Raw genomic sequence first — 15549 nt, forward strand, 5'->3', positions numbered from 1 at the left:
CATGGCCTTGAAAATTTGGTGGTGGGTAGTGTAAGAGACTTTATTATACATGGGACACATGAGATTGTCTTTAATTTCATGTGATCTGTTCATCAACCTTACCTAACGCGACTCAATCTAGTTATATTAACTTGAAAGAATCTCAATTTAAATAAAAAGAAACCATGAACTCAGCCAAATTTAATTGGCCTATAAGTTGATAACCCTACTCAATATGGTTAGATGATTATTAATATTTTTTTTTAAGGATTTAGATGTCATCATTCAGATAAAAAAAAATAATTGATTTTGATATTTTATAGCTCACCCAATAATTCAGTAATCCAAGTGCTTATCAAATTAGATTACAAGTCGAGCCAATAATTATACTTATTTTAAGTATATTTCTTTTTTATGAATATAATTGAAATTTATACATAGAATTTATTAAAAAAAATAGAAAAATACTGGACCACAAAAAAAAAAAAACACACACACACACACTCTTCGTCTTTTCTTTTTCCATGGATTTGCGTGGGAATAGTCTCTTCCTTTCTAGCTAGAAGAATAAAGGGCTAGAAAAGCTTTGAAACAATACTTGGTGGGATGAGGTCACTGGCTTCTTTTACCACTCGACAAGAAAAGAAGAGTAAGTCTTACAGTTGAACACAAAGTGAGTCAAGGAGGAGAATTGAATGAATTATTGCTGTGTTCACTGCTATCTTTCGTCTCCAAGTATGATCCATGAAATTGCTTCCACTCTCTGTTTTTGGATGCACTACAACAACATGACTGAACTACATTATATTTTAGAAACATCAGAGTATTGATTGGTGTCGCACAACACACGAATTTAGACTAGCGAGATTGTTACCATCTAATTTGATGTGCTAGTTCCTTTCAACTGCCACTACATTATTTTTCTGGGATGTGAATCCTGTATTGGAATTTGTTTGTTCTTGCGGCCGACAACGTTGAAAATAACAATATCGCGGCCGACCACGTGGTTGGCTGTGATAACAAAGGGCTCTTAATCCAGCAACTCCAAACCCAATCTTATGTTCTTGGCGATGGTGCTTCTGTTGCAGATTCTCCCCTTGAACTGCCCACTTCACTACCTGCTAAGTTGCAGCCAATAGGAAGCTTTTTTCATTTTGCTTTCCCCCCCTTAAGCCTGAACAGCAAGACCTGCACATCACCACTAATCCATCAGGATTGCTAACATGGAAATACTCCTGCCAAGTTCTTTCCTTACCCTTCCTTTTTCACTCCCTCGAGAGCAAAACTTCCCTGGTCACCAAAAGGTTATCTAACCCTGTCAGCTACTCCCTCCATCAATTGCTCTTGACTGGAGCACCTTGCTTCAGGGCCCAAAGCTAGTGATAAAAGGAAAGCTACACAATCCCACTCATTGCACACTTTCTGGAGCCCATTACCCGCAAGGATATCAGCTAGCTAGATAGCCAACAGCTACCAAATTCTCTACTCTGCTTGACCTCATACGGTCGGGGCTCATCAAGCATAGATTGCGATTAGCCAGTTGATACGACCAACAATCTTAATCCCCATATTGCATAGCTAAGCAGCAAGACTACATGATTGGAGACTCAAGACTTGGTAAGACTGTGATCCATGAGACAGGCTGGAAAGTCACCTTTGTGGAGGGAAAAGACACTCCACCAACACACCATCAGCTTGGCTGGAACCAAGTTTAGCTAGGAATGTCAATAATATCCCTCTCGCAGAACGAGACAAGTCAACAACACAATAATATCCCTCTCGCAGAACGAGACAAAAAAACTTGCTAATTCCTATCAAGAGCTTTCAAATGTCAGAAATCAGATTCCATCATGGGCGAAAGATAGCAGCATGAAATATAAGATTTACAGCATCTAAAATTGTTCTACTTGGCCCATAATCGACCGTAACCCATCCGCTATGCCATGCCCAAATATCAACTATACGCCAACAAACATAACATATTAACATGACAGTGTACTGAACCAATACCCAGGCTATTTTTAAAAAGACCAACATAACACACTTATACTTACCATTCAATTCTATCGTTTTGGTCCATCTACTGTTTTTTGGCTGATACAATCTGTCAATATCTATTGTTTGACAAATCCTATCTCATTGCTAATATTGCTATTATCAAACAAGACAGCTTACAGGTCCTGACTTAAGTTACATGGCGTCCTTCCTCTGTCTTTTCTTACCACAATCTCTCCGCTACTATTGTTTGACAAATCCTATCTCAGCGTTAACACTGGTGTTAGCAGATGCATACATGATGGAGACAGCTTCCATGTCTTGACAGAGGTTATCATGGCATTTATATTTTCAAACTGATATTGCAACCTCAGTATGATTGTTAAGCGAAATTCTACGACATCTACACCTTTTTCCGATAATAACTAATAAGTCCTATATAATGCATGATAAATAGTCCAGACTACAAAAAAAAAATAAAAAAAAAATCAATGCAACGTTTAAGAAACCTAACAAAAACGACACTTACTGAATGGCCCAACTCTTAAATTAAGCAGCCTATTCATATATAAAGAGAAATTCTTGAGGTCTTTGCAGAGAAAAGCTGAAAGTAAACATCCAAATAACAGCACTTGATAGGCAGATTTAAGCATTGAACAAAGCGGTGGCTGAATATTAGCACTCCTTTAGCATGCACCGAATAAATCATCAAATGTCTAAGATAGCTAGCTAACTGAAATATCATCATCTATCCTAGAACTCCCGCTAGATTATCCGGCATCAAGTACCCTTTTCTCCTGGACCACCTAAACGTGACATTCCAGACAAGATGAAAAAACATCTGCCTCTGAATTTTTTACATATCAACCGCATAAGCTCATTGACAAAGAAATTGAGCAAATACCCTAACAAAATCAGACATGATGACAGGCATCCATGAAAGCAAAAGGAAGCTTTTGTTAAGTAGATAAAGCAAAAAATCTTCTAAATGATGATGAAACATCAATAGTTATATTCCAAATGGTGCCAAGATCTTTGCTTTCATCTGAAGAGAGCCTAAACCAAGAGTCAGGGACACCTAACTGGCATAGCAGTTCAATCCTTCTAAAAAATAAAAACCCGCCAAATTGCATCAAACACACAGAAATCTCAACTCAAGGAACAAATAAAAACCATCAAGGTTCAACTTTTAACCACCAATCTTGTTCCAAAAACACACATTTGAACTCTAAATCAATCAAAGCTGTCATTAAAATGTACCAAAAGTAGAGCATAAAAATGCAATAAGTCCTCCAACGTTCCAATTATTATTAATCGTCATCATTCGAGACGACTCAAAACATAACAAAGATGCCACATTCCATCGAAGAACTTTAAGAAGTAGAAATCTTTAACTGCTAAAACCACGTTTCTGGTAACGAGCAACCTCACCCTCATTAGGGAAAAAACCCATAAGCCTCCCAGCAGAGTTCTGATAAGCATACATAAAACCACCCATTAAACCAATCAACCCTCCTGTCACCATTGATGGTCCCTTAAGCCCTGGCTTTATCCCTATTAGAAACAAACAAAAAAAACAAAAACCCATTTGCATATGAGTAATTTCGACATAAACAAGCTAAAAGAAGAGCTATAGACGTGAAATTTGTACCTGAGAGGTAGCCGACAGTGACAGAGACACCAGTAAGGGTGATGAAACGACAGTAATCAAGGGTGTTGAAGTTGCCAACAACCTTAGTGAATGCTGGGTTTCGATCTATTACCGGGTACTCTGGTTTTGCTGATGCTGTGATGTCTGTGTTCATTTTCCGGTCTTGATTTTTTTTTTCTTTTACTTTGCTTGAGTTGTTGTTTGCTGCTCCCTCTCTCTCGATATGCAATTGTGTTTGGGGAAACCTAAGAATCCCCCATCCCAACTATATAGATAGTGTCAATTTTAATCCTAAACATTGTTTTTTCTTAAATCTTACCCCCCAATTTTCCATTCATACTTGTAGGATTGCATCCCAGTTGTATCTTTTAGTGAGAAACAACGTTTTTTTTCTTCCATAAATTATCATTTTATGTTAATTAAATCTAATAAAAAATTTTAATTGAGAAATCAAAATATTTTTTAGAAATAGAACTAATATAAAAAATATTTTAAGAAAAAATAAATATTATACAAATTTAATATATTAATCTAGTGATATATTAACTTAGAGTTTAGATTATATTAAATTTAATTTTAAATATCAAAATAATCTTATTTTAATTAAAAAAATAACCAACTCACAAGATCAAATCCAAAGATAAATCTAACAAGTATGCTTGTGTTATAGTGTTTTTTAGAGGGTGTTTAGAAGTTCAATAACACTTATTTTTTAAAATGTTTTTTATTTAGAAATGAATTAAAATAATATTTTTTTTTAAATATTTTAAATAAAATTATATTAAAATAATTTAAAAATAAAAATAATTTTTTTAAAAAACAATTTTAAAACATAAAAATAAACAATACCTTTAACCTGCGCCTTGGAATCAAAGAATGATTCAAGTACTTAATTGGGCCATTGCAGACATGGTGGATGAGTTCATCATGTTAACTTGGCCCTTCATATGCCGAAGGGATATATTCCGAGCATGGTAGGGTTTCCTCAGGAGTTTGAATAATAAGAAAGACTGAGAGATATGATCTTTCTTCTTAATGTACCCATTTAAGTTTGAAATTTAATTTTAATAGCCGTAAGCTCAGCTCAAGATTTTATTTTCATTCTTCAGTCCGTTGTCTAATTTAATTAAGAGACTTACTTGAAAAAAAGTTTGAGTTGATATACATGTTATTGAATTAACTATTTTTATGAAATTGATATGGTTTTGTACTTCTTGTTTTATTTTTTTCTAAAAAATCAAATTTAATCACGTTAATCATATCATTAAAAATCTAGACAGATAAATTACCTTTCATCAAGTTAATATTTGCTTTGATTTAATTAAAAATTCAGTATGAAATTAAAATCAATTGGTTACAATTTTTATTTTATTTTAATGTATATGTTGTGGTATTTAATATCATGTGCCTATTTTATGTTGGAGTTTAAATATATTTTATGGATATATTTTTTATTTTAGTGGATAAAACATAAAATACCAAAGGTGTACTTAGTTATTTATTTTATCAAAATTCCTAACTAGAAAAGTCAATGATTGGAAGAGTTAAAAGATCGACATTAACAGAGTGCAATTTATATTGTGATTAATTTTAGCTAAGAAGTCCATATATAATTATTGATTAAAAACTCATTTTTTCTCTACTTGACTTTCTTTTCCTTTTGTCTTGCACGTTGATGTAATTCAGAATATCAAATTCCTTTATTTCAAATTTAATCATATATATTGAGAATATCATGTTGGGAAGGGTTCAGAACGTGTATACAAACTCTTCGATGAAAGTAAGCTAGTGATCATACTAACAATAATATAGTAGTAAGTACTCTTCTAATATTAATTAGGTTACCAAAAAAGTTTACGAGATTAATGTTTACAGATGAAGAGAAGTATCAATATCATCATCATCAGTTGCAGAGGCATCAAATTTATCTAGCACACCAAGCTTAGAAGGAGTTTTCGTAGAAGATAAACTCATCAAGGCCGGGGTCTCCTCACACCAAAAGCCGGCCTGCTTGCTCTGTGGGTTTGGCCAAAGAGAGAGACATACATGGGGTGGTGACCTCGGTTGAAGGATCAATTCTGGGTGAAAGAACAGCCGGTTATTGACTGCTGCTGGCTCATGATATTGCATGGTGGGACTTAGCTGTGTGGTACTCTCCACATGTATATTTCTTGATAGCTCCTTTTCCTCCCTCATTGCTTTCACTCTTTGTAATTGCCTGAATCTCTCTTGCAATAAAGCGATAGAGGATTGAATGACAATAGGATCACTATTTTCCTTGCCCATCTGAGAAGAAGGATTGTTTTTGGCTCTCTCAGGGGTTTTTGAGCTATCGAAATGTGTGGTGACGATGGAAGTGATGAAGTCTAAGGAGGCTTGAAAAGCATTACGTGTGTATTTATAGTATGGTGGCATGGTTACTATTGAGATGTATAAATTAATATATGACACATTTATTTTTTCAATAAAATTCTAAATGATTTAGTAAAGGAACGAGAATCGGCAGCCAAGTTGCAAAATCCAAAAAGAAAAGGTTGTGAATCCAATCTAAGAGGAGGAGTTTCTTGGTTAAGTGTAATGAGGGTAGAGGCAAAGTAGAAAAGGGTAAAAAGAAGGGTCCAAAAGCATGTTGAAATTAGCAAATGGAAGGGTATGTTTGGAGGAATAAGAGGTTGTATGATACCCTGCCAGCATGCCCTAGAAACCCTTTTTAGCTTTGGAGATGATGGAGCCTTTTTCTCTTTTGTCGATGGGGTTTTGGATGTTTACCATTTGGGTTCACAAGCACTTCTCCTACCTTTTGAATGCTTCCCTTTGTTGTAGGAAAGAAATGGGAGGGGTGTGAAGGGTACAAGACAAGGGTTAGAAGAGGGAATAATCTTTTTAGGAGCTTGTAATTTCTTGATTTGAACAATAATGTGTTGACAAGGAACAAGGTTCCCAACATTCTCACTCTTTAGATATATTATTTTGTCTTCAATTTGTTGGATTGGTATGGCATGCAATACTGAAAGCTGCAGATGCTAATATATATTAGTGATAGATTGGATGCTTCTTTTTTGCAACATCAAGCCTCCCACCTTGAGTTGTTTTTATTTCTTTTGGTGTTTCGAAATTTGAAGGGTGAATCGAGAAGATAGAACATTTTCTAGAGTTTTTAGCCAAGGCGTGCAAATGGGGATTTTTATTATATGCTTGCATGCCCTTTTGCATCAGGAATAAAGAAATGAAAAGGGCACACTGTAGGTGGATTTGTGGCATGTCTTTGTTGTCATCTTTTCAGGTGACCGGGTAAGCATAATCTATGAACATATCGATGGATGATTTTTTTTTGTAATTCATGGGTAATATTTAGAGATTAAAAGAATGATATCTAACAAAGATGAGATGTAATATCAGATAAGATTATACATTAATTTATTACAAAGATTGGTCTAATAAGGCATGCATCACCTCTCAGAAAAAATATTTGGTGACAATTATTGATGAAACATTATTGCATATGCATGATAGTACTCCAAGACAACTGAACTGGTGTCGTAAGAGCTTGTCCTAATGATATTGAAAAGATGGTAGCAGTCGATAACCTGGAAACAATCATGGCTAGCTCTGGTTGGATGAATTTCTGAAAGTTTTCGGAGGCGCATCGACTGCATTTTATGATGTTCGGTAAAGGGCTCCAAGTTCCATCGCAAAACATGAGGTCTTGGTGGTCTCCTGCCATTCTTGTTCCCCAGTCTGCCTTTACAAGGCCGATGTCTGCTGCTTGTCTCAATGCTGGAGTGTCATGTAGATTATTAGCTACAATCAGTGCAGCCACATCTCGTTTCTTCTTCAAGCATTGCCACAGAAGAAGCTTATCAGATGGGAGACAGTCGCCTGTTACAGTGATTTTGATGCAGCAGGAACTTAACAGTAGATATGGATGTAATGAATAAAAAACCATATGGAAAGCGTAGCAGATATATTTATGAACTAGATAAATCTGGGTATGCCTGATGATCTACTTGATGGAAATAGATATGATTTTTGATAATTTACTAGTAAATTTTACAAACTCACTTCTGTAGTAGACCAATTGAATATAACAAGTCAACACCAAGAAAACCTTCAAATTAAGCTAAGAAGCTGTTTCTATTTCAGTTTTTTTATTTTTTCCCTCTTTAATTTTGGATTTTAACTTTTATTTTTTTATTTGAATAGGATTTCATTTTTTTTCTGGTCAAGATTAGTTATATAGCTATTTAAATTGTTGTCATTGTAATAATATTTTAAAATCTAAATACTTAGAAATAATATCTTTTGGTAATTAAATTATAGGTTAATCAAGTATTTATTCAAGTAAATTCACTCTCCATGGTAAAGAAAAATAATCTATTATTAAAAGAATCTCAATATATGAAAAAGAAATCATCTTGAGGTGAATTTGGAAAGCTTGTATATTATACTAAGTTAGTATCTTTATAGAATATAGAATAAAATAGTAATAAATATATTATTAAGTTCTAAAAACCAAGTTATTTCTTCTTGTTCTTAGGATGAAATGGATGTTGTGTAAAAAAAATAATATGTGCATGTTGAAATAAAAATTATGATCTTTTTATTTGATCTGAGTAATTCATGGAGTTTTTATATTTCTATAAATCTTGTATTTTTGTTTTTAAAAGAGTTATTTTATTTTGTAATATAAATATTTATGAGATAAATATTAATAATAAATTTTTGTACACCTAACGGTGCGGAAAAAATAATTAGGTTTAATAAAAATAAAATAAAAACCCAAGAAATAAGTGTTGGTTCAGGTAACAATTGCAGACTTACAAGAAGCTTAGATATGTGCCATATCCAGAAATGTTGGGCAACATGCTTGGGTTCAAGCGTGGGACTTTAGCCCATGGAGCATTGGGCATGCGCTTAATGCTTGAGTCCGGGTCCAGGTGTGTTGCCCGAGTATATGGAGCCCTGGGCTCAAACATGTTGATTAAGCTCACGAGTGTTATGGGGTGTGCCGAATGACTGGGCCCATGACCTATATTTGGGTCCAAAGCATGTTAAAACAGGCTTGTGCTAATTAGAAGTTGTTTTTTTCTAAAAATACTAATAAATCCTGTCAATCACATCGTTTTCTCGAGGAATTCTTTTTCGCAGATTATCTTGATTGAGAATAAACAGTGCGGTTTGGGTTTATCCAACCCCTTTTCATGAATTTCTTGTCAGATCAGTGCAGAATGTTGTGACAAAGCACATGGTAAGACAAGCCGAGGATTTCTGGGCTGTACTCTTATCGCCTCTCGAAACAATCTTCATTTTCCAATAAGCAACACAAAGAGCCATTAGAAATGGCAACTCTTCCTGCATTCCCGCCAACAATACAGTAATTGATGCCATCCGGAAGCTTACCTTTTTTTATAGTAATTCTCTCAATTGCCTGAATGAACTCCATGGCTAGTGTTGCTTATCTTTCCTTTTAGACATGTAGCGAGGAAACGTTACTATCAGGATCAGCAAGTTCCAGGAATCAGGAATTGGAAACTTAAGTACAAATATCAGACAAAAAGAAAATGACAGGATTTTTGTAATGATTTTCGATAAACTCTAAGGTGGCAAGGAGCTCATCACCAATTAAATTGTATCCAGTGATCAACTGAGTAAACAAGATATTCCTTGGACTTATGAGAAAATGAATGTACTATAATCATCACTGAGGTATCAAACTAAAACATTGCTCACAATTTTTTAAACCAATTAAGTCCTTGTTGAGTCAGATTGTTGTGACCCTTGCTAGAAACCGGTAGTAATGCATAGATAAACTTGTTAAGGATGACTTTCTTGAAGCTTTTTGAGAGAAGTGGCTAATATGCAGAGATGCATATTAGCCACTTCTCTCAAAAAGTTAAAATCAGTTACATTGCTAGAAGTAGTAATCAAGAAATTACTGGAGAACATCTTAGAGGGGCAAATAGAGAAAGATATTGAGAGTTTTTGTTGATGCATTTAGCTGCAGAGAACACCACTAGGTTAATTAGTTGCATATAGTTTCTAACTTAAGGAATTCCATCTAGTTTATTGTTGATTGAGTAATCATTTTCAAACTTGATTACTGAATCGATTCCATGGCACTTGATTGTATAATTACGCAAAGGTTTAGTTTTATAACTTGGGCATTGTTAACAGAAAGATCTGCTTTCCCACGGTTTTTGATTTCCATCAGCTGATGCTCAAGCCCTGATGGAACCAATGGTCCCTGTTGGAAAATGATTCAAGCCAGAGAATGTGAGTGGCATTGGGATTGAGTGGCTGAGCATGAAGTCTTCAAGGTGGTCTGGTGACATCGAGTGCCTCGTCAATTCTTGATCAATTGGAAGGAAGAAAGTCAATCCAAAGAAATTCTGTGACCTAATGTCAGTCATTGCTGCTTGTACGTCAGTGAGGTTAAGACAGGTTGTGAATGAGAGACTTCGAAAAGAGAAACAAGGATGAACAAAATACAAAGATCCATTTGAGATTAAGAGTGTTTGCAGAAGTGGAGATGGGGCTGGAGGTGTCTGGCCACAAGTGGGGTAATTCAAGACATTCCTTACCACAGATTAGTTTGAAAGTAGATTATACATGAGTCCAGTGCTTAACATTGAAATCAAAATTTAATGTTTCACCTTCCCTGTGTCAAAATGGCACCGATAAAGAAATGGTATTATCTCTGCTACAACGTAAGCAAACAGCAAAACCTGCTCATGCAAGTGGCCTGCACCTTAGCCAACTACCTGGCAGATTGATTTTAGAGCTAAGAAGTTGAAATGATCATGGAATGTCTATGATTCACACCATTCCTGTGCTGCAAAAATACAATGATCTGATGAATTTGTTTCAAGTTGACGCTCCTAGAAGGTTAAAGTTCTTTGGCTTGCTGCATCAGTACACCAAGAACCTGCTGGAAAAAGAGCTTGACAGGAATTCCGAAAAGGGAATCGCCTGATTGCCTCTTTTCACTTTTATTTAGTTTGCTTCACCAATACAGTCTTCTTGTTGTCCACATGACAAAAGATTAAAGGCTCGGTAATGCACATTGCATGCCTGTAGTTTTTTGAGCAAAAAAATAAAACAACGATTTTGGGGAAAAATAAATTTCCATGTGAGTATGAAGTAAGTTTTGGTTAAATGTTTCATGCAAAATCCCAATAATTAAGCTAATCAGATTGTTATATTGTTATTGGATCACTAAAAGCTAGCTAGCAACTTGCTGGCCATTAAAATATGGTCATGCTTATGGGTATTGCTGCATGCATAATTACATATTATTCTGATCCTCTATCAGAATAATATGGAAGAAAGTACTGCAGAATATGTAACAAGAACAGCAAAAAGAAAAAAAAAATTCAGGGTAATATAGGTATTCTAAACAAATCCTGAATTCTTGCCGTAAGATCGAAGAAATGTAGATAGATTGGAATCTCGACTTTATAAAAAGTGGATACCATCTTTGATCTGGAAAATTCACTTAATAAATATACAGGACTAATCAGAACTGTTTGTGGTTATATGAGTTTTCACTTCAAGGGATCGATATAAGTTTCTGTCATGATGTCACCAAATTTTCCAAGAATTCTTCTCCTAGCTCTGTCCTTCCTTGCTTTAATGCTGCAAAAATCAGGTAAATCATTGATAAGGCTATAGTTTTTCTCCCTGATGAGCAAGGAAATGTCTGTTTTAATCGTGATTTTTGGTGAATTTATAGAGGGTCAATTTGAGGAATGGTGCATAGCTGATGAGCAAACACCAGATGATGAGTTGCAAAGGGCCATGGACTGGGCTTGTGGGAAGGGAGGTGCAGATTGCAGTAAGATTCAAATGAATCAACCTTGTTATATGCCAAATACAATAAGGGATCATGCCTCTTATGCCTTCAATGATTATTATCAGAAGTTTAAGCATAAAGGAGCCACTTGTTACTTCAATGCTGCTGCTCTCATCACCGATCTTGATCCAAGTAAGATGTTTTTTTCTAGTTGAAAACTTCAAAATTAGTCCCCCAACTCTGTACTGATACTCAATGTAATCCCCAAGCTCTGATAATTTTTCTTGTTGAATTAATGACAGGTCATCACTCTTGCAAATTTGATTATCTTCCCTGAGCAAACAATTCTAGGAATTGAAGATTTTGGATCAAATATATATTTTGCGGATTATTTCATGGCGCAAATTTGGTTTGGTCATAAAAAGACAGGTTTTCCGGTACTAGTTTTGGATTGTTGCTTTTCTTTTTTCCATTCTGATAGTGTCGTTACTTGTTGCATTCAAATTATGTCCCACATTGATATATCTTCATGTGACCTTAGGAAAGCAATGTTGAAATGAACACCTTAATTTATATTCATAAGTTGTGATGTTTGTAACATATAGTTGTGAAATATATATTAGCCTAGCTAGTTAATCTATTACTCAAGAGATTTGGAATGTGATATAAGATTTGATTTAGACAAACTATATAAATAATCTAACATATATTTTTATAAACTAGTGATATAAATCTAGACTTAAAAAGAGATATGATAATGTCAAATTGAATTAACAACTTAAAATAAAGATAATATATAATTAAATTATAGGGCTAGACTTAAATTTTTAAATTTTTCTAGGTGATTCCAAAAGCAACTTGTATATACTTAATTTTCATGGAATAAATTTGTAAATCTAAGATTTATATTTGTAATTATTTTCTCTTATTAAATTTCATGTGTTTTATATGTTGTTGTTAACTTTATACCTTTCACATGCATCAAAAACATAAAATAAGTCTATTTTACTAATAATTTCATAGGGGAGTTTTACCTTTTTAAAACAAGTCATATAAGGAAACCATTACTATAAATTTATAATGATTTGTTCCCTCACACCCTCTTTTTATATAGTTGAATTGGAATTCTAAAATTGATAATCGGAATAAAAAATCTACCTCAACACGACCATGTCTCGACAAGAATAGGGTTTTGTAACCTTCTTGATCTTTTAATCAATGGTGGGAAGTGAAACTACATTTTAATTATGTCATTGGGCTAGAAATACAAGACACAATTATATGTAGTTTACGGTAACGATCTTCATTGTCTAGTTTCTTTCTTCCCATGTAAAAATACTCTGAAATGGCAAGAAATGACTTCTTACAAATCAAATCAACTAATGACTTTTCTCATCAATTAATATTAATATTAATATTATGACATGAATTCCGAGCAGAAGTTGCAAAAGAAAACCTTTACAGAAACAAATTCATTAAAAATGAAAAAATAATAATAATCACATGACATAATTTAGTTATATATATATATATATATATATATATATATGTGGATGTCTCTCGGAATATAATCTAGCAGATACACCATGCATGAACTTTTTTCATGGAGAAGTGAGTGGGAGTTGCTGCTCTTCTTGCCACTCTTAGTGGAATTAAGTAGTTGGTGTCATCCTTGAGGGTCGGTCATCCATGGCACCATTGTGATCCTTGATTAAGTACTTGGTGTCATAGTTATCTCTAGTAATTAGTGTCCTATAAATCTAATTAAAGAATGGACTAATTACTATAAAATAGGTTGATTTTAAATTCACTAGTTAGTGTTGATTTTTTTTTTAAAAAAAAAATAAGAGGTGAGAGCTGATAGAGTTTTGAAAAAATTACTTAGATGATGGATTAATTTAAATTTTTTATCAAGTCATATCAAATTAACTCCTTTTAATTATTATAAAATCTAATTGAAACTAGATTATATATCATTTTGTTAGGTTAGATCAAATTTAATATTATAGTTTTTTTTAATGTTATGCAATGTAGGAAGATCGACGTCTTCTATGTTTTACAATGCACAAAAGATAATGTTATTTGAAAGTAAAAGTGTAAAAAAAAAATATTAATTACTACCAACTTCGTATTATAAAAAAGGTATGCAATCCATGAATTTTCAAAAAAAAAATAATAATTATTACCAATTGCATGATGTCTCTATCCTTTGACCTTTAGTGAATGAAAATCATTACAATTCCATGAATTGAATTCAAGGTAGGATTTCCAAACCCATCTTCTTCAAAAAAGATAAATGTCCAAATCAATCAAGAAATACATGTGAAACCCATACTTGCCACCCCCACAATGGTCCACCACCGGATAAAGATGGTCACCGAATACACCACTTTAATCATTTTCATCAGCTTTATACTTTTTTTATTCAACTATAATTTTATTATCTTACAAATATAAAGAAAAACATATTTAGTTAATGTATTAGGATAAAAAAAACATATATAAAAAGTACATAAACATGTTTGATCGGAAAAATAAAAATATATAATAGATATGTTTTTATAATAATTTTAAAATGAATTTTATCATTAAAACAAGAGGTTTCAATTTTTTTTATTATTTCAAAATAAAAATCAAATCTATCTCATACTTCCATCACTACTACTACAAGTCAAGGTTGTACGTTTGTATTTTATTTTTTAATTAAAATAAAATATTTAAAATATTATAAAAATAAAATATTTTTACATAAAAAAACATAAATCAAACATTATCTCCATCATTAATATAAAAATAAGTATTTTGATCTTGTGGTGATATGTCGGAAAAGTTATTAATTAAACATTTCAACAATTGATCATTTCCACTAAATTTATTCTTGTCATCAAAATATATCTCTTAATTCTATAAATTCAAAGTAGACAAAGATACTTCATTAATTTCTCAATTTATATCATTTCTAATAAGAAGGTTAGGTTCTTTATAAATTCATTTATTCAATAATCAATCCTATTAAGGCTAATGAGATCTAAAACATCATTTGTTTTGCTCAAATTCTTAAAAAATATAAAAATAAAAATAAAAACATGAATACAAATCATATGTATAATGATAAATCTAATTTTGAAAAAATAATATCATTGTTAATGAAAATAGTAATAATCATTATCAATATTATTAGTAATATCATTGTTATTGAAAATAGTAATGAAAAATAGTCTTGTTATATCTAGGTGATTTAATTAATTAAATTGAACTAGGTTCAATTTAATTCAATAGTTTTTCAAGTCCAGAACAAAACATATAAAATGAGACCGGAACATTTTGATTGAAATTTAGTTAGAAAATCCGGAATAAACTGAGATTTCAAATGAAGTAAAAATTATTTTATTTTATTTTATTTTTAAATTAATATAAAATGTTTCAGTCATTCCAAACAAAATAAAATAGAATCAATAACTATGCTATAAGTAGCAAATATTTTGTTGTTTCTGGTACTTTGTGGACCAAAACAAAGAAATGGGCCATTATAAAATGCCATAAAAAAACTAATTAAATCAAGAAAATAAAAAAATAATTAAAAAAATTAAACTGTAAAAAAAACTAATTAAATACATTAAAATATTTTAAAAATTAATCAGTTCGATTTAGTTTCATAAATTTAAAATTAAAATATCAAATCAAACTTAATAACCGATCCAAACCAGAAAAAAAAACAAAATTAAAAAAATCAAGTCAATCAATTGAGTTTTTAATCCAAACCAGAAAAAAAAAATCAAGTCAATCAATTGAGTTTTTTCCTCTAAAATAACAAAATCAAATAAGAATAAGTCTATTTAAACTAATTTTAATTTTTAAAAAGAATTAATTTAATTATTTTTCAGATAAAAATCAAGTAAAATAAAAAATAATTACTCTTAATTCAATGCTTGCATGCAAAGAAATTAAGACGGGGCTCACCCCTTATCTGACCCTTTTCCCTTGGGACAAGCAACTGTTGCCTCTCCCCAGATAAGCAAAAAAAAAAAAAAAAAAATCTCACATCTTACCTCCTTATCACAGTGGCCATAAATGCTGCCCTAAATGTATCCAATGCTCTTTCTCGTGGTGTCTGTATGGCTCATGCATGTGA

At 32.4% G+C, this 15549-nt stretch overlaps 2 protein-coding genes and 1 long non-coding RNA gene across 3 annotated transcripts; 2 read left to right on the forward strand and 1 right to left on the reverse strand.

Moving 5' to 3' along the window:
• The first annotated feature begins 473 nt into the window (after positions 1-473).
• Positions 474-3360, forward strand: LOC105110985 (uncharacterized). Its single transcript, XR_839557.1, has 2 exons — positions 474-1702; positions 1736-3360. It is a non-coding gene; the product is annotated as an uncharacterized LOC105110985 (long non-coding RNA).
• LOC105110984 (NADH-ubiquinone oxidoreductase) lies at positions 3195-3887 on the reverse strand. The gene is made up of 2 exons (XM_011006206.1): positions 3626-3887; positions 3195-3528 (listed from the first exon to the last, which is right to left on the reverse strand). Exons 1-2 carry the CDS (start codon positions 3777-3779, stop codon positions 3365-3367), a joined length of 318 nt encoding a protein of 105 aa, XP_011004508.1. The 5' UTR covers positions 3780-3887; the 3' UTR covers positions 3195-3364.
• A 7233-nt stretch (positions 3888-11120) lies between these two features.
• LOC105110986 (glucan endo-1,3-beta-glucosidase 4-like) lies at positions 11121-12017 on the forward strand. Its single transcript, XM_011006208.1, has 3 exons — positions 11121-11273; positions 11358-11609; positions 11720-12017. Exons 1-3 carry the CDS (start codon positions 11201-11203, stop codon positions 11752-11754), a joined length of 360 nt encoding a protein of 119 aa, XP_011004510.1. The 5' UTR covers positions 11121-11200; the 3' UTR covers positions 11755-12017.
• Positions 12018-15549: the final 3532 nt, after the last annotated feature.

This window comes from Populus euphratica, unplaced genomic scaffold, assembly GCF_000495115.2.
Source record: "Populus euphratica unplaced genomic scaffold, PopEup_1.0 scaffold389.1, whole genome shotgun sequence".
NCBI lineage: Eukaryota > Viridiplantae > Streptophyta > Magnoliopsida > Malpighiales > Salicaceae > Populus > Populus euphratica.